The sequence below is a fragment of the Saimiri boliviensis genome, chromosome X (genome assembly GCF_048565385.1).
Source record: "Saimiri boliviensis isolate mSaiBol1 chromosome X, mSaiBol1.pri, whole genome shotgun sequence".
NCBI lineage: Eukaryota > Metazoa > Chordata > Mammalia > Primates > Cebidae > Saimiri > Saimiri boliviensis.
Genome location: NC_133470.1, coordinates 90717837 through 90738635, shown reverse-complemented (window position 1 = coordinate 90738635; position 20799 = coordinate 90717837). Strand labels below are relative to the sequence as shown.

Sequence of the window (20799 nt, the reverse complement as noted above, 5' to 3'; positions counted from 1 at the left end):
GTCTGTCTCTCTCTCTCTCTGTCTCTCTCTCTCTCTCTCTCTCTGTGTGTGTGTGTGTGTGTGTGTGTGTGTGTGTGTGTACGTGTCTATTTTCCTCCATGTTGCTCCATTACGTTAAGACTTAAATAGTGTCACCACAAGAAAATGGGGAGAGAAGCCTAGGAGGTATTTCTTGAGTATCGATTCTATCATACCCTTCCATTCTTCAAATATATACTTGAAAATGGGGAAAAAAGACAATTGAAAGAGTGATATACTGTTAGGTAGACTATGCTTAACCCTTCATTAATAAGTGACATAAAGCATTGAAAGGTATTTTAAAAGTCAATCAGAAGATGTTTTTTGTCTTTGAGCGAAAATGGACACTGGATCAGCAATGAAGGTATTTAAGAAGCAGGAGAGATTTTGGGAGCTCTAAAGGAGGACTTCCAAATGATGACTAGTTGATAGGTGGGAAAAGTTTAGAGAATCTGGGAATCTAGAGTAAAACCTCTCTCTCAGTTGACGAACAATGGCTGTGGCCTCTATACAGTGTCTTTCTCGTTTGAGCCAAGCCTCATATGACATAAATTCTTAAACTGAATGGATGTGTTTCCTCAGGAGTCCACTGTTCCTATGTATAGTCTCCTAGAAGGCACAAAAAGTTCCTTGAAGTAGCCCCGCACTGAAGAGTGGGTGCACAGGACCCAAAACAGGCATCACTGTGCTTGCAGCTACAGCCCCATCCCCAGGGACACCACGTGCGCAGTACATGCTGTACATTACTCTTCTCAAGAACGTGTCATCATATTTTAGTTCACATGAATGACACCTCCTTGTGAAGGGCACTGCACGCTGAATGGCTGAATATGACATCCCAGACCAAATGGTCCCTATTCATGCTTTTATTCAAGTCCCTATAAGTGTTTACTTTCACATTGCCACCAAGATTTATGCCAAGGAACTAGGCAAATTCTAGCCTCCAAGTGCTCCCCTTTTCATCCAGCCCTGAGTGAGAATTCAACATGTAGATTTTAGTTTCATTTTGTTGTAATCCTAGCTACTGAGGAGGCTGAGGCAGGAGAAGCCCTTGAACCTGGGAGGAGGAGGTTTCATTCCACATAGGTCATGCCACTGTACTCCAGCCTCAATTACAATGTGAGACTCTGTCTCAAAAATAAATAAATAAATAAATAATAAAAAATAAAACAGTAAACAACTTAAATTTACTGGTTAAGTAGAAGAAACCAACCACTCACCAAAGCGTTCTGTTGTCCTGAAACTCCAGCTGTGCTGCAGAAATCTAAATTCGAACAGAAAAACCAAAGAATACAACAACCTGGATGCAAAGAAGTGGAGAAGAGTCAGAGGGTACCAGGCTGGAGAGAGCAGGAATTTCATTTTCAGGCTATGGAGTAGAACGAACCCATAGAAATTAATGCAAGAGACAGACAAGACAGATGATGGGCTGGAAGACAAGAAAAGTTGTTTAATTTCTCTTAGCTGCATGCTTCTTTACAGTTCATTTATTTGGGTGCTGTGTGTGTGTGTGTGGTTAATAGCTCTGAGACTTTTTAACTCTAAAATTTAGTGTTTGCATTAATATATTTTACATGCTTTTACCCAACTTTTACAAAGGTCTTCATGTTTAAAATGTTTGTTTTAGAAAGTATATAGTTGTTTCTTATTTTTATGTAATTTGATAATCTCTGTCTTAATTGAAGCACTTTGATCATTTATATTAATGTAGTTATGTACATGCATTTAAATCTGCTGGCTTTCTAGTTGTTGGCTATGTTTCATCCTTTTCTTAATCCTGAATTTCCTGTTTTTCAACCTTATGGTGAATTTACTATTTTTATCATTCAGCTATATTTTCTTACTCCTGGCTTATTAGTTAGGTCAGTCTAAAAAATTAGCAGTTACTCTAGCATTTACAAAGTTAATATTTAATTCATCACAGTCTATCTTCAAAGAATATTATACTAGTTTATGTACAGGTTAGAAATCTTATACTTACAATTCACCCCATCCTTTATTGTTAATTATTTTTATTAATGTTCTAATCCCCACACACATATTTGTTTACACTGTTAATTTTATTGACTGAATAATAAAATAATAAATTGTCCTTTGTGTGAAGCCCCAATATTTGAGGCAGGTCTGGAGCAATTTAGAAAGTTAATTTTGCCAAGGGTGAGGATGCCCACCCATGACACGGCTTCAGGAGGTTCTGGTGACAGGTGCCCAAGATGGTCAGACCACAGCTTGGTTTTATACATTTTAGGGAGACATGAGACATCAATTAACATAGGTAAGATGAACATTGGTTCGGTCTTGTAAACAAAGTTGGGACAACTGTAGGCAAAAGTGGGACACCTCAAAGTTGGGGGGGGGTTCTGGTCAAAGGTGACAAAGAATTGTATTCTTTTGAGTTACTCATGAAGCTTTCCACAGGAGGCAATCAAATAAGCATTTATCTCAGTAATCCAGAGGGATGACTATGAATAGAATGGGAGACAGGTTTACCCTAAGCAGTTCCCAGCTTGAATTTTCCCTTAACTTAGTAACTTAGTGATTTGGGGGTGGAGATATTTCCCTTTCACATGCATATCTACATCTTTTACCATTTTCTGGGTTTGTGATTCGTTTGTGTAGATTCACGTTTCTGCTTGTTATTTTTTCTGCCTGAGAAAATGTGTTAACATGTCTGGTAATGCATTTCTACTGGGGTGAATAATTGAAATATTATTTGTCTGAAAAAATTATGTCATTTTTGTGTTTATTATACTGATAATTGTAAGCCCACCAAACGAATTATTTCTCTCTCAAAATCGTTTTCTATTTTCTAACATAACCATTTGTTAAAGCTCCTGTCTCAGAGCTGAAATTCCTTATTGGCTCATCCGTGATGTCTCCTTTTTCTAATAGTGATATAGTTTGCATCTGTGTTCCCACCCACATCTCATGTTGAATTGTAATCCCCAATGTAGGAGGTGGCACCTGGTGGAAGGTGATTGGATCATGGGAGTAGAATTCTCAGGAATGATCTAGCACCATCGCTGTGGTGCCATTCTCATGATAGTAAGTTCTCAGGAGATGCGGTTGTTAAAAAGTGTGTAGCACCTCCCCCATCTCTCTTCCTCATTTTCTGGCCATGTGAGGGGCAAGCTCCTCCCCTGCCTCTTTCACAATGGCAAGTTTCCTGAGGCCTCCCAGCCATGATTTCTGTACAACCTACAGAACCATGAGCTAATTACACATACCTAAAAATGTGGAACCAGCATGTGCACTGGGTAACAGGTAGAGGCTGAAATAGTTTGGAGGGCTCAGAGGAAGACAAAGATGAAGGAAAAGTTGAAATTTCCTAAAGACTTGTTTAATGGGTTGTGACTAGATGGCTGATAGTGATATGGACACTAAAGACCAGGTGGAGGAGGTCTCAGATGGAAATGAGGAACTTACTGGGAAGGGGAGTAAAGGTCACTTTGTTATGGATTAGCAAAAAACTGGTAGCATTGTGCCGCTGCCCTAAGGATTTGAGGAACTTTTGAACTTGAGAGTGATGGTTGAGTGTTCGGTAGAAGAAATTTATAAGCAGCATAGCATTCTAATAGCCTATGCTCTTGTCTGTCAACAACAACAAAAAAAAGTGACCATTGCGTAATGTATACATATAGCAAAACATGTTGTACATGTTAAATATATACAATTGTTATATCAGGTATACTTTAAGAAATTGGAAGAAAATTGGCTGAGTAATACAAGAAAATATTTCACTGAAAGAAAAATCACAAATACCAGTGAATATACTATTCTTTTTGAGAAATCATAAAAGAGCTGTGTCAACTAAATCTTTCATTTCTTTGGTTTTTGCCAAAAAAACTTGAAGTTATTTAAGTAAACATGTATTTACTATTACACAGTTTCAGAAATTATACACTAAAACAATTTATCACTTTCAAAAATTCTATGTACATACAGTATTTCCAACTGACATAATTTTTTACTGTTCAGAATGCTGGCCCATATCCCAAAATGCAAAGATTCTATGTCTTCTATTAGTACAATTGTTTTCATTTGGAAAAGATGCTTCAACTGATTCTTTTATGTTACAATAGTAATGGTCTTATACATACACATGCATTGTGAATCTAAAAAAAACATAAAATCCTGCCTGTAACCATATAGAAATTGTCTCTTATAGTTTTTCTTTCAGTGTATCTGCCGTAGCTCTAATTCAATTGGAATCAAAATTGTAGTAATCACTATTTATAATACTTTTTACATATTTCCAGAATATAAGTAGCTTCTTTATAACCTGCTACCAAAACATGCATACTAGTTTCATGCTGCAGATGGTCTCACCTAGTTTGGCACTTGTCTTGCTCTTGCTCTCTGTCTCATTCTCATTCTCATTCTCTCTCTTTCTGTCTCTCTCTCTCTCTCTCTCTCTCTGTCTCTCTCTCTCTCTGTGGGTGTGTGTGTGTGTATGCGTGCATTTCCCTCTATGTGTCTCCATTAGTTTAAGACTTAACGTGTCACCACAGACAAATGGGGAGAGAAGCCTAGGAGCTATCTCTTGAATATTCTATTATAAACTGTGATTCTTCAAATATATTCTTAAAAACAGGAGAAAAATAGAAAATAAAAAAGAGTGAAATATTCTTGGGTGGATTATTCTTACCCTTTCATTAATTGGTGACGTAAAGCTTTGAAAGGTATTTTAAAACCTAATCAGAAAATCTTTTGGTATGTGAGAGAAAATACACACTGTGGATCAGCAATGAAAGGATCTAAGAAGCAGGAGAGTCTGCTTGTTGGGAGCTCTAATGGAGGAGCCTTGCAAATGATGACTAGTTGATAGGTGAGAAAAGTGTAGAGAAATTGGGAATCTGGAGGAGTAAAACCTCTCAGCTGACGAACAATGACTGTGGCCTCAATAGAATGTCTCTATTGCTTGAACCAAGACTCATCTTGCAAAAAGAGAGAAATTCTTGAACAACCTGAGTGGATATGTTTTCTCAGGAGTGCAGGGTTCCTATGTATAGTCTCCTAGAAGGCACAAAAGTTCCTTGAAGTGGCCCCGCACTGAAGAGTGGGTGCACAGGACCCAAAACAGGCATCACTGTGCTTGCAGCTACAGCCCCATCCCCAGGGACACCAAGTACGCAGTACATGCTGTACATTACTCTTCTCAAGAAGGCGGCATTCATGGTTAGTCCACATGAATGACACCTCCTTGTGAAGGGCACTGCACGCTGAATGGCTGAATGTGGCATCCCAGACCAAATGGTCCCCATTCATGCAGTTTTTATTCAAGTCCATATAGGTGTACACATTCGCATGGCCACCAAGACTTATGCCAAGAAACTCTGCAACTTCTAGCCCCCAGCACTCACCTTTACATCCTGCTCTCAGTGAGATGTGAACATGCAGATTTTGGTTTGGTTTTCTTACAATCCTGGCCACTCAGGGGGCTGATGGAGGAGATTCCCTTGAACCTAAAAGGCAAATTTCAGTGAGCAGAGATGTGCCACTGTACTCCAGCCTGAATTTCAAAGTGAGACCCTCTCTCAAAAACACAAAAACAAAGTCAAACAGAAAAAAAATTAAATTAGTAGTTAAGTAGAAAAGACCAGGCACTCAGCAAAGTTTTCTGTTGTCCTAAAACTCCAGCTGTGATGCACAGACCTAAATTCCAACAGGAAAACTACGGAATACAATGACCTGGATGCAAAGAAGTGGAGGAGAGTCAGAGGATACCAGGTTGGAGAGAGCAGGAATTTCATTTATGTCTCAGGCTATGGAGTTACAAAAACCCATAGAAATTAATATGAGAGCCAGGCGCGTGGCTCAAGCCTGTAATCCCAGCACATTGGGAGGCTGAGGCGGGTGGATCAGGAGGTCAAGAGATCGAGACCATCCTGGTCAACATGGTGAAACCCCGTCTCTACTAAAAATACAAAACATTAGCTGGGCATGGTGGTGCATGCCTGTAATCCCAGCTACTCAGGAGGCTGAGGCAGGAGAGTTGCCTGAACCCAGGAGGTGAAGGTTGCGGTGAGCCGAGAACACACCATTGCACTCCAGCCTGGATAACAAGAGCGAAACTCTGTCTCAAAAGCAAAACAAAACAAAAAAAATATGAGAGAAAATCAGGACAGATAATGGGCTGGAAGACAAGAAGTGCTATTTTATTTCTCTTACCTGTGGTTATTTATACTTCATTTATTTGGTTGGTCAGTCAGTCCGTCTCTCTCGATCTATCTCTCATTCTCTTGTTCTTTTTGTGTGTGTTAACAATCATATCTCTAAGATTTTGTACCTGTACGATTTAGTGATTGTATATTTTCTATCCTTTAACTTTTATGTAACTTTCACAAACGTCTTCATCTTTAAAATTGAGTTGTTTTACAAAGTATAATGTTGTTTTCTATTTTTATGTAAAATTCGACAATTTCTGTCATAATGGAAGCATTTAGATCATGTATATGAAAATAATTTTATATACATGCATTTAACTCAACTGGCTTTCTAGTTGTTTTCCGTGTTTCATTCTTTTCTTATTCCTAATTTTCCTGTTTTTCTGCCTGATGGTGAATTTAGTATTTTTATCATTCAGTTATACTTTCTCTACTCTTGGCTTATTAGTTAGGTCACTTTAAAAAAAATAGTGGTTGCTCTAGGGTTTACAAAGTTCATATTTAATTCATCACACTCTATCCTCAAAGAATATTATAGTAGTTTATGTATAGTTAAAACATCTTATGAGAGTATGCTTACACTTCACCCCATTCTTTATCATATTGTTATTACTTTTATTAAACTTGTAATCCCCATACACATATTTGTTTACACTATGAATTATTAGTGCCTGATCAAATAAAATTTCCTCTGTGTGGACCCCCAAAATTGGATACAGGTCTCAGGCAATTAAGAAAGTTACTTTTGCCCAGGGTGAGGATGTGCACACATCACATGGCCTCAGGAGGTACTGGTGACATGTGCCCAAGGTGGTCGGAGCACAGCTTGATTTTTATATTTAAGGAGACACCAGACATGGAGCAACATACGTAAGATGAACATTTCTTCAGTCTGGTCTGGAAAGGAGGGACAACTTGAAGCAAAAGTGGAACATCTCAAAGTGGATAGGAGGCTTCCAGGTCACAGGTAGGTGACAGACAGACCATTGCATTTTTTGATTTACTGATTAACCCTTTCAAAGGAGGCAGTCAGATAGGCACTTATCTCAGTGAGCAGAGGAATGACAATGAATAGACTGGCAGCCTGGTTTACTCTAAGCAGCTTCTAGCTTTAATTTTCCCATAACTTTGTGATTTGGGGGCAGAGATATTTCCCTTTCACATCCATATCTACATCTTCACCATTTTCTGGGCTTGTAATTCATTTGTGTAGATTCACCTTTCTGCCTGTTGTTTTTTCTGCCTGAGAAAATGTGTTAACATGTCTGGTAAAGCATTTCTACTGGGGTGAATAATTGAAATGTTATTTGTCTGAAAAAATTATGTCAGTTTTGTGTTTATTATACTGATAATTGTAAGCCCACTGAAAGAATTATTTCTCTCTCAAAATAGTTTGCTATTTTTTAACAAAATGATTTTTTACAGTTCCTATCTCAGTGCTGAAATTCCTTATTGGCTCATCCGTGATGTCTTGTTTTTCTAATAGTGATATGGTTTGCATCTGTGTTCCCACCCACATCTCATGTTGAATTGTAATCCTCAATGTTGGAGGTGGCGCCTGGTGGGAGGTGTTTGGATCATGGGAGTAGAATTCTCAGGAGTTGTCTAGCACCATCCCTGTGGTGCTGTTCTCATGATAGTGAGTTCTCATGAGAAGTGGTTGTTAAACAGTGTGTAGCACCTCCCCCATCCCTTCATCCTGTTCTGGCCATGTGAGGAGCTAGGTCCTCCCTTGCCTCTTGGATATTTGAAAGTTAAATGAGGCCTTCCTTGCCATGCGTCCTGTACAGCCTACAAAACCAGAGCCATTTACAGATACCTAAAAATGTGGACCCAGGTTTTGCACTGGGTTGTAGGCAGAGGTTGAAAGAGTTTGGAGGGCTCATAGGAAGATAGAAAGATGAAGGAAAAGTTGAAACTTCCTAAATACTTGTTTAATGGGTTGTCACTAGGTGGCTGATAGTGATATGAACACTGAACACCAGGCTCAGGAGGTCTCTAATGGAAATTAGGAACTTACTTAGAAGTGGAGTAAAGGTCACCTTTGTTACAGATTAGCAAAACTCTGGTGGCATTATGTCCCTCCCCTAGGGATTTGGCAACTTCTGAACTTGAGAGTGATGGTTTCGTGTTTCTGGTAGAGGAAATTCCTAAGCAGCATAGCATTCAAGGTGAAGCCTGGTTGCTTCTAATAGCCCATGCTCATGTGTGTCAACAACAACAACAACAACAATCAAAAATGATGAAAACTGGCACTTATCCTTAAAAGGAAAGCAGTGTATCAAGGTTTTGGAAATTTGCAGCCTGGCCACAGAAAACAGAAAACAAAATCCTGTTTTCCAGGGAGGTATTCAAGACACCTGCAAAAATCTGCTTAAGTAAGGAGGAGCTGAATGATAATAGCCAGGAGAATGGGGAAGCTGCAAAGGCATTTCAGAGACCTCTGCAGTAACCCTCCTCCCATCACAGGCCATTAAGCCTAGGAGGGGAGGTTGTTTTCATGGGCCACAGCCAGGGCCCCAGTGCCCTGTGCAGTGTTTGGCTACTGCTCTCCATATCCTGGCCACTCCAGCACCTCTGGTATAGCTTCAGCCACTGGTTCATGAGGTGCAAACCATGATCCTTGGTGGCTTCCACTGTGTGTTAAGCCTGTGGGTACACAGGGAAAGAGTTCAGGCTTGGGAGCCTCAGCCTAGATTTCTGACGATGTATGGAGAAGCATGGATGTCCAAGCAGAATCCTGCTACGGGGGTTGGGGGGAGTCCTAATGGAGAATCTTGTCTAGGGCAGTGCAGAGGAAAAATGTGGGGTTAGAGCACCAACACAGAGTCCACAGTGGAGAACTTCCCAGGGGGGTTGTGAGAAGAGGGCCATCATCCTCCAGACCCCAGAATGGGAGATCCACTGACAGCTTTTAATTGTGCCTGGAAAAGGCATATGTACTCAATGCCAGCCAACTGCGGACTGAACCCTGTAAAATCACAGGATTAGAGCTGCCTGAGGCTTTGTGAGCCCACCCCTTGCACCAGTGTGCCCTGGATGGGAAGCACTGACTTGAAGGAGGTCATTTTGGAGCTGTAAGATTCAATGACTTTCCTTCTGGGTTTCCAACTTGCATAGGACCTTTAGCCGCTTTCTATTGGCTGATTTCTCCTGTTTTTCTGCCTGACGGTGGATTTAGTAAATATGCTACTCTTTTGGAGAAATCATAAAAGAGATATGATAACAACTAAATTCTCTTATTTTTTTTTCATTTTAGGATACCACTTAAAGATATATAAGTAAACATGCATTCATTAAGATACAGTTTTAGAAATTATATACTAAAAAGAGAACACTTTGGAAAATTATATGTATGTACAGTATTTCCAACTGACAGAATTTTTTTACTGTTCAGAATGCTGCCCTCCCCAGCAAAAAACAATATTCTATGTATTCTATTAGTATGGTTGTTTTCACCATGGGAGAGATACTTCAACTGACTGTTGTTTTTAACTTAGACATTAATTGTCTTTTACATATTCATACATTCTGAATATAAACAAAAACATGGACTAAAATCCTGCCTGCAACCAAACAGTAATTGTTTTTTTATAGTTTCTCTCTTTTGGTGTATATGCTGTAGCCTCTATTTCAGCTGGAATTGAAATTCTATTAATAATTTACTATTTATACCTTTTTTTACACAGTTCCACAATATAAGTAGATTGGTTATAAACTACTTCCCAAACATGAATACTACTTTCATGCTGAGGATGGCCTCACACAGGCTGGCCCTTGTCTTTCTCTTCCTAGCGCATGCTCTCTTTCTCTCAACTATGCCATCTGTGTGTGTGTGTGTGTGTGTGTGTGTGTGTGAGTGTGTGTGTGTATCTGTATGTTTGTGTGCATTTCCCTATATCTCGCTCAATTAGGTTAAGAGTTAAGAAGTGTCCCCACACCTGCATCCTCCCAACCCTAAACCTGGAAGAAGCCGAAACCCTGAATAGACCAATAACATGGTCTGAAGTCGAGGCAGCAATAAAGAGCCTACCACCCAAAAAAAGCCCAGGTCCAGATGGGTTCACAGCTGAATTCTACCAGACATACAAAGAGGAGCTGATACCATTCCTTCTGAAACTATTACAGACAATCCAAAAAGAGGGAATTCTTCCCAAATCATTTTACGAGACAAACATCATCCTGATACCAAAACCCGGCAGAGACTCAACAAGAAAAGAAAATTTCAGGCCAATATCCATGATGAACATAGATGCAAAAATCTTCAATAAAATACTGGCAAACCGACTGCAACAGCATATCAAAAAGCTCATCCACCATGATCAAGTAGGATTCATCCCGGGGATGCAAGGCTGGTTCAACATACGCAAGTCCATAAACGTAATTCACCACATAAACAGAACCAAAGACAAAAACCACATGATTATCTCAATTGATGCAGAGAAGGCTTTTGACAAAATTCAACAACCCTTTATGCTAAAAACCCTCAATAAACTAGGTATTGACGGAACGTATCTCAAAACAATAAAAGCTATTTACGACAAACCAACAGCCAATATCATACTGAATGGGCAAAAACTGGAAGCATTCCCTTTGAAATCTGGCACTAGACAAGGGTGCCCTCTCTCACCACTCCTATTCAATATAGTACTGGAAGTTCTAGCCAGAGCAATCAGGCAAGAAAAAGAAATAAAGGGTATCCAAATTGGAAAGGAGGAAATCAAATTGTCTCTATTTGCAGATGACATGATTGTATATCTGGAAGACCCCATCATCTCAGCCCAAAATCTCCTGAAACTGATAAACAACTTCAGCAAAGTCTCAGGATACAAAATCAACGTGCAAAAATCACAAGCATTCCTATACACCAGTAATAGACTTCAAGAGAGCCAAATCAAGAACGAACTGCCATTCACAATTGCTACAAAGAGAATAAAGTACCTAGGAATACAACTAACAAGGAACGTAAAGGACCTCTTCAAGGAGAACTACAAGCCATTGCTCAACGAAATAAGAGAGGATACAAACAGATGGAGAAACATTCCATGTTCATGGTTAGGAAGAATCAACATCGTGAAAATGGCCATACTGCCCAAAGTAATTTACAGATTCAATGCTATTCCCATCAAGCTACCAATGACCTTCTTCACAGAACTGGAAAAAAACACCTTAAACTTCATATGGAACCAAAAGAGAGCCCACATAGCCAAGTCAATTCTAAGCAAAAAGAACATAGCAGGAGGCATCACACTACCGAACTTCAAACTATATTACAAGGCTACAGTAATCAAAACAGCATGGTACTGGCACCAAAACAGAGATATAGACCAATGGAACAGAACAGAGGTCTCAGAGGAAATACAACATATCCACAACCATCTGATCTTCGACAAACCTGACAAAAACAAGCAATGGGGAAAGGACTCCCTGTTTAATAAATGTTGTTGGGAAAACTGGCTAGCCATGTACAGAAAGCAGAAACAGGACCCCTTCCTGACACCTTACACCAAAATTAACTCCAGATGGATTAAAGACTTAAACATCAGACCTATTACCATAAAAACCTTAGAAGAAAATCTAGGCAAAACCATTCAGGACATAGGTGTAGGCAAGGACTTCATGACCAAAACACCAAAAGCAATGGCAACAAAAGCCAAAATAGACAAATGGGACCTAATCAAACTCCACAGCTTCTGCACGGCAAAAGAAACAGTCAGTAGAGTGAATCGGCAACCAACAGAATGGGAAAAAATTTTTGCAGCCTACCCATCTGACAAGGGGCTGATATCCAGAATTTACAAAGAACTAAAGCAGATCTACAAGAAAAAACAAACAAGCCCATTCAAAAATGGGCAAAGGATATGAACAGATACTTTACAAAAGAAGACATACAGGAGGCCAACAAACATATGAAAAAATGCTCATCATCACTGGTCATCAGAGAAATGCAAATCAAAACCACATTGAGATACCATCTCACACCAATTAGAATGGCGATCATTAAAAAATCGGGAAACAACAGATGCGGGAGAGGATGTGGAGAAATAGGAACACTTTTACACTGTTGGTGGGAATGTAAATTAATTCAACCATTGTGGAAGACAATGTGGCGATTCCTCAAGGACCTAAAAATAGAAATCCCATTTGACCCAGCAATCCCATTACTGGGTATATATCCAAAGGATTATAAATCATTCTACTACAAGGACACGTGCACACGAATGTTCATTGCAGCACTGTTTACAATAGCAAAGACCTGGAACCAACCCAAATGCCCAACGATGATAGACTGGATAGGGAAAATGTGGTACATATACACCATGGAATATTACGCAGCCATCAAAAACGAGGAGTTCACGTCCTTTGTAGGGACATGGATGAACCTGGAAACCATCATTCTCAGCAAACTGACACAAGAGCAGAAAATCAAACACCGTATATTCTCACTCATAAGTGGGTGTTGAACAATGAGAACACATGGACACAGGGAGGGGAGCACTACACACTGGGGTCCGTTGGGGGGAAATGGGGGAGGGGCGGGGGGGTGGGGAGGTGGGAAGAGATAGCATGGGGAGAAATGACAGATACAGGTGAGGGGATGGAAGGCAGCAAACCACACTGCCAAGTGTGTACCTATGCAACAATCTTGCATGTTCATCACATGTACCCCAAAACCTAAAATGCAATTAAAAAAAAAAGTGTCCCCACAAACAAATGGGGAGAGAATTCTAGGAGTTATCTCTTGAGTATCAACTTTATCATACAGTTCCAATCTTAAAATATATTCTTTTAAAAAAGAGAAAAACAGGTCATGAAAAAGTGAAATATTCCTGGGTGGACTATGATTAACCCTTTATTACTTGGTGATGTGCAACTTTGAATGGATTTTAAAAGTCAATCAGAAAGTCTTTTAGTCTTTGAGAGAAAATGGACATGGTAAATCATCAATGAAAGTACCTAAGAGGCTGGAAACTCTTTCAGGAGCCCTAAAAGAGGAGCTTGCAAATTATGACTAGTTGATAAGTGAGAAAAGTTTAGAGAATTTGATAGTCTGGAATAAAACCTCTCAGCTGATGAACAATAGCTGTAGCCGCTATTACAGGATGTTTCTCATTGGAGCCAAGCATCATTTGGCAAAAATAGATAAATTCTTGAAGAACATGAGTGGATGTGTTTTTTTAGGAGTTCACTGTTCCTATGTATAGTGTACGAGAAGGCACAAAAAGTTCCTTGAAGTAGCCCCGCACTGAAGAGTGGGTGCAAAGGACCTAAAACAGGCATCGCTGTGCTTGCAGCTACAGCCCCATCCCCAGGCACACCACGTGCGCAGTACATGCTGTACATTACTCTTTCAAGAAGGCGGCATTCATATATTAGTTCACATGAATGGCCCCTTCTTGTAAGGGCACTGCACGCTGGATGGCTAGATGTGGCATCCCAGACCAAATGCTCCCCATTCATGGAGTTTTGATTCAAGTCCCTGTAGGTATATGCCTTTGCATGGCCACCAAAATGTATGCCAAGAAACTTTGCAGCTTCTGGCCCCCATCACTCACCTTTACATCCTGCCCTCAGTGAGATGTGAACATGCAGACTTCGTGTTGTTTTGTTTTGTTGTAATACTGGCCACTCAGGAGGCTGACGCAGGAGACTCCCTTGAATCTGGGAGGCTGATGTTTCAGTGAGCGGAGATTACACCACTGTATTCCAGTCTGAATTTCATAGGGAGACCCTGTTTCTAAGAAACAAAACTTCAAACAAAATCAAACAGAAGAAAAAGTATTTAAATTTCTGATTAAGTAGAAAGAACCAACCACTCAGCAATGCTTTCTGTTATCCTAAAACTCCAGCTGTGATGCACAGACCTAAATTCCAATGGAAAAATCACAGAATACAACAACCTGGATGCAAAGAAGTGGAGAAGACTCAGAGGGTACCAGGTTGGAGAGAGCAGAAATTGCATTTATTTTTCAGGCTATGGAGTTACATGACCCATAGAAATTAATACGAGAGAAAATTAAGACAGATAACCAGCTGGAAGACAAGAAGTACCATTTTATTTCTCTTACCAACATGGTTCTTTATACTTCATTTACTTGTGCTCTCTCGCTTTCTTGCTCATTCTCTCTCTCTCTCTGTCTCTGTTATTAACAATTAATAATACCTGTAAGATTTTGTAGCTGTAAGATTTAGTGATTCCATTAATATAGGTTAGATACTTTAATCGAACTTTCAGGTAGATCTTCATATTTAAAATGGGTTTGTTTCAGAAAGTACGCTGTTTCGTATTTTTATATAATTTGATAATTTGTCTTAATTGAAGCATTTAGATCATATATAAATATAATTTTTTATATACAAGCATTAAATTTACAGGCTTTCTACTTGTTTTCTGTGTTTCATCCTTTTCTTATTCCTAATTTTCCTGTTTTTCTGCCTGATGGTGGATTTAGGATTTTTATCATTCAGTTATATTTTCTCAACTCCTGGTTTATTAGTTAGTTCACTTTGAAAAAATTAGTGGTTGCTCTAGGCTTTACAAAGTTCTTATTTAATTCATCACAATCTATCTTCAAAGAATGTTATCCTAGTTTATGTACGGTGAAAACATAGTATGTGTACAATTTATCCATCTTTGTCTTATTTTTTTAATTGTATTAAAGCTCCAGTCCCCACACACATATTTGTTTACACTATGAATTATTACAGACTGATTAATAAAATAATAAATTGTCCTAGTTGTGAACCCCCAATATCTGAGACAGGTCTGGAGCAATTTAGAAAGTGAATTTTGCCCAGTGTGAGGATGCACACCCATGACACAGCCTCAGGAGGTCCTGGTGACAGGTGCCCAAGGTGGTCAGAGTACAGCTTGGTTTTATACATTTTGGGAGACATGAAACATAGATCAACTTATGTAAGATGAACATTTGTTCAGTCTGGTCCCTGGAAAGCAGGGACAACTTGAAGCAACAGTGGTACATCTGAAAGCGGGGAGGAGGCTTCCAGGTCACAGGAAGGTGACAGAGAAACAATTGCATTCCTTTGAGGTACTGATGAACCTTTCAAAAGGAGGCAATCAGATAAGCATTTATCTCAGTGAGCAGAGGGATGACTATGAATAGAATGGGAGACCTGTTTGCCCTATGCAGTTCCCAGCTTGAATTTCCCATTAACTTAGTGATTTGGGGGCCTGAGATACTTCCCTTTCACATTCATATCCTCATCTTTATCATTTTCTGGGTTTGTAATTTGTTTGTGTAGATTCACCTTTCTGCCTGGTATTTTCTCTGCCTGAGAAAATGAGCTAAGGTGTCTGGTAATGCATTTCTACTGGAGTGAATAATCGAAATATTCTTTGTCTGAAAAAAATTGTTATTTTTGTGTTAATTACAGAGATAATTGTAAGCCCATTGAAAGAAATATTTATCTCTCAAAAGAGTTTGCTTTTTTCTAACATAACCATTTGTTGAAGTTCCAGTCTCTGTACTGAAACTCTTCATTTGCTCATCCATGAAGTCTACTTTTTCCAGTAGTAATATTGTTTGGATCTGTTTTCCCAGCCACTTCTCATGTTTGAGTAATAATCCCTGATGTTGGAGGTGGGGCCTGGTGGGAGCTGACTGGATCATGGGGGTGGAATTCTGGTGGAATTAAATAGTGGAAATAAGCCACTACTTAAAATGGAATATTTTAGCACATCTGAGAGAAAGAAGAAAAGACTTAGAAACCATTTAAAATATTGAAAATGCTATAAAACCAAGTCAAAAATCAATCAACCAAAAACACTATATGATAGAATGAAAGATGGCACATAAAATTATGTTTCACAATTATTTACTAGGCTACTCAGTGTTTTTATAAAACACTCATGTTTCATTATTTGAAATCATTTATAAGAGAATGATAGAAAATTGTTGAACCCAACCTAAAACCTAAGTATAAATGCAGATAAGTGTGTGGAAATATCCATATCTAAATTTTATCAAACACCGTATCTACGTTATGATATTGCTGGTATGACGGTAGTATTTCAACACTGTCATTCATGTTTTCATACCTTCTATGTGATTTCCAAGTTGTTCTGCAATAAATATGAATTATGCTTGTGGTCAGAAAAAGATACCAACAAAAATGTATTTTTCACTGACAGAATTCTGATATAAGAATAACTTGGAAAAGTGTAAAATTTGTTTTTGACAGTTATTTTTCCTCTTTTGAGGTTTTTAGATCTAAATATAGTCAACCTGTTCAGTTAGAGTTCTTGCCTTTCCATGTTCCTGACTCCTAGTCATAATAAATGCTAATTTATTATAAAATATGAGGAAAAAAAAGAATACATTCACATTAACGATGTGACAAAATTATACTACAGGAAGGAAGGTGCAGAATGAATACGAAACCAGTAAGCCAGGGTTTTTCCTATGCTAGGACTACAGGGATCAGAACAGACTAAAACATCCTCATAGAACTGACATGTAATTGAAAAACACATACGTTTTTAAAAATAACTAGTAAAATTATTAGTATACATGGGAGTGCTAAATTATATGTAGTTATTTATTGTGGATATATGTTATGTATCACAATATTACATAGATTTTAAGTATTCTGTAGTTTGCCTTTTATTTCTCATATATTATCTCAATGGTCTTATTTGAAGACAAATTTTAAGTTTTTCAAAGTCTATTTTATCAACTTTTATTTTTATATTTTAGCATACATAATTAAAGGTCAAAAATATTTTCTCTAATTTTGTTCATAAAATTTTATAGTTTGACTTTTGGCCTAAGGTAGGGTTAATTTCTGTATATGATTGGAGATATGGATCAAGGTTCATATTTTTCTTATTGATGTCACATTTAGCACATCTTATTGTTTAAATACTATTATGATTTCATTACATTGGCTTTAAGGCCTAGTCAAACTGAATTGGGGACATGTATGAATATTTCTGGTCCTTCTATTGTATTCGTTCATCCTTTCTTCAGAACCACCCTACAGTGGCTAATCTAGTTACACAGTATATTTAAGAAATAGAAGTGTAAATTTTCCTACTTTGTGATCCTCTTTCATATGGTTTTTCATATTCTAGTTTATTTGCCTTTATATCAGCCTTAAAATTATCATGCTAATAAACACAAATATTTTTCTGAGACATTGGTTGGAATTGCATTAACTCTGTAGATCAATAGAACTCTTTAAATCTATAGATTTGAATCCTTCAATCCAAAAATGTGATACTCCTCTCCACTTAGTAATTACTTGATTTCCTTAGTGCATTTACACTTTTAGCATACAGATGTTTTGGGTTTTCTATTGATACTGTAACAAATTGCCAGCAATTTAGTTGTTTACAATAACCCAAATTTATTGTATTAGAGTCTAAATGTCAGACATCTAAAATAGATTTATCTTGCCTGAAGTTAAGGCATTGGCAGGGCTTTGTTCCTCCTGTTGGCTCTAGAGGAGAATCTACTTGATTGTGTTTTTTAGATTCTCGTTCCTTTCTCCATTCTTGGCTCATGGCCTTTATCTCCACCTCTAGTCAAAACTATAGCATTTGCCGGTGTTTCTGTTACTCTAACCACTTTCCTCCAACTTATAATTGCTCTTGTGATTATGGTAGGTACAGTTAGATAAAGTAGGATAATCCCAATCTAAAAATTTTTGATCATATCTGCCAATTTTTTTTCCAAGTAAAATGAAATATTTTGAGTTCAGGGATTAGTCTGTAAACATCATTTGGAGGGGGGTTATTATTCTGCCTACCACAGAGATCTGGTAATTTTTCTATACAGTTACACTTAAATAGTTCATATTATTTTATGTTTCAATTAGCTGATTTAATCATTGCATGATGTATACATATGTCAACACATCATGTTTTACACCTTAAAAATATACATTACATCAGGTAAACCTTAAGAAATAGGAAGAAAATTGGCTGAATAATAAAAAAAAAAAATTTCACTCAGAAAAAAACATAAATACCAGTGAATATCCTATTCCATTTGAGAAATCATAAATGAGCTATATCAACTCTTTTCTTTGATTTTAGGCTATCACTTCAAGTTATATAAGTAAACATGTATTCACTGTAATTTATTTTTAGAAATTATATACTAAAAAGTTATCACTTAGAAAAATTCTATGTATATACAGTATTCCCAACTGACAGAATTTTTTTACTGTTTAAAATGCCGCCCCACACCCCACAAAGCAAAGGTTCTATGTGTTCTATTACAACAATTGTTTTCATTATGGAAAAGATATTTCAACAGAAAGTTTTTATGTTAAGATATTAATGGTCTTATACATATTCGTACATTCTGAATCTAAAAAAAAAAAAAAAACATAAACTAAAATCCTGCCTGTAACCATATAGAAATTTTTTTTTATAGTTTCTTACTTTTTGTATATCCGCTAATTCAGTTGGAATCAAAATTGTCGTAATCACTTACTATTTATAACATTTTTTTACATATTTCCACAATATAAGTAGCTTATTTATTACTTAGTTCTCAAACGTGCATACTAGGTTCATGCTACAGAGGGTCTCACCCCACCTAGCACTTTCCTTTCTCTTGTTCTCAGGGTCACATGTGCGCGCTCTCTCGCTCTCTCTGTGTGTTTGTGTGTGTGTGACTGTGTGTCCATGTTCCTCTATCTCTCCCCATGAGGTTAACAGTGAAGAAGTGTCACCACAAGCCAATGGGTAGAGAAGCCTAGGATCTATCTCGAGTATCAATTCTGTCATAGCTTTCCCTTCTTCAAATATAATCTTTTAAAATGGGGACAAAAAGATAGTTAAAAAGACAGAAATAATCTTGGGTGGACTCTGCTTACCCCTTCAAGAATTGGTGACATAAAGCTTAGAAACGTATTTTAAAGGTTAATGAGAAAAGGTTTTAGTCTCTGAGAGAAAATGGACACTGTGGATCAGCAGTGAAGGGACCTGAGAGCAGGAGAGTGTTTTGGGTGCTCTAAAGGAAGCGCCTTGCAAATGATGACTAGTTGATAGGTGAGGAAAGTTTTGAGAATTTGGGAATCTGGAGTAAAACCTCTCAACTGACAAAAAATGGCTCTGTCCTCTATACAGTGTCTTTCTGATTAGAGCCATGCCTCATTTGGCAAAAAGAGGTAATTCTTGAAGATCCTGAGTGGATGTGTTTTGTCAGGAGTCCACTGTTCCTATGTATAGTCTCCTGAAAGGCAAAAAATGTTCCTTGAAGTAGCCCCGCACTGAAGAGTGGGTACACAGGACCCAAAACAGCATCAGCTACAGCCCCATCCCCAGGAACACCACGTGCGCAGTACATGCTGTACATTACTCTTCTCAAGAAGCCGTCATTCACGTTTTAGTCCACGTGAATGACAGCTCCTTGTGAAGGGCACTGCACGCTGAACCACTGAATGTGGCATCCTAGACCAAATGCTCCCCATTCATGCAGGCTTATTCAAGTCCACATATTGTATGCCTTCGCATGGCCACCTAGACTTATGCCAAGAAACCATGCAGCTTCTGGCCCCCAGCACTCACCTTTACATCCTGCCCTCAGTAAGATGTGAACATGTAGACTTTGGTGGTGGTTTGTTGAAATCCTGGCCACTCAGGAGGCTGATGCAGGAAACTCCTTTGAATCTGGGAGGCCGATGTTTCAGTGACTGAAGATTGCGGCACTGTATTCCCGCCTGAATTTCACACGGAGACTCTGTCTCAAAGAAACAAAAGTAAAAACAAAATCAAACAGAAAAAATAAATTTAACACTCAGCCAATTTTTCTGTTGTCCTAAATCTCCAGCTGTGATGCACAGACCTAAATTCCAAAGGAAAAATCACAGAATACAGCAACCTGGATGCAAAGAAGTGGAGAAGAGTCAGAGGGTCCCAGTTGGAGAGAGCAGAAATTGCATTTATCTCTCAGGCTATGGAGTTAGAAAAACCCATAGAAATTAATATAAGAGAAAATCAGGACAGATAAGAGGATGGAAGACAAGAAATGCTATTTTATTTCTCTTACCTCTATGATTCTTTATGCTTCATTTATTTGGTCATTCTCTCTCTCTCTCTCTCTCTCTCTCTCTCTCTCTCTCTCTCTCTCTCTCTCTGTGTGTGTGTGTGTATCTGTCTCTCTCTCTCTCTCTGTGTGTGTTATTAACAATAGCTCTAAGATGATGTAGCTGTAAGATTTAGTGATTATATTAATACATTTTCCATCCTTTAACTTTTAAACAACTTTCACAAAGATTTTCATTTTTAAAGTGGGATTGTTTTATGAAGTATAATGTTTTTGGTATTTTTATGTAATTTGACAATTTCTGTCTTAATTGAAGCATTTAGATCATGTATATGAAAATAATTTCTATAGACATGCATTTAAGTCAACTGGCTTTCTAGTTGTTTTCCATGTTTCATCCTTTTCTGATTCCTAATTCCTGGTTTTCTACCTGATGGTGGATTTAGTATTTTTATCATTCAGTTATATTTTCTCTAATCTCGGCTTATTAGTTAGGTCACTTTAAAAAAAAAATAGTGGTTGCTCTAGGGTTAACAAAGTTCATATTTAATACAACACACTCTATCCTCGAAGAATATTATACTTGTTTATGT

General features: G+C 38.0%; 1 protein-coding gene across 22 annotated transcripts in view; it reads left to right on the top strand.

Moving 5' to 3' along the window:
* Positions 1–20799, top strand: part of LOC141582798 (uncharacterized) — a 177988-nt gene that overhangs the window by 29825 nt on the left and 127364 nt on the right. For 21 of the 22 annotated variants that reach the window (XR_012515685.1, XR_012515693.1, XR_012515692.1 and 18 more), the window contains one exon: positions 7030–7152. The exons of the other annotated variant lie outside the window; for it this stretch is intronic. Coding sequence is in view for 3 of the 21 variants with exons in the window: in XM_074391845.1 (XP_074247946.1) it covers positions 7030–7152 (123 nt within the window). In the remaining 18 variants the exon portion in view is untranslated. The remainder of the gene's footprint in view (positions 1–7029; positions 7153–20799) is intronic. 22 annotated transcript variants of the gene reach the window in all.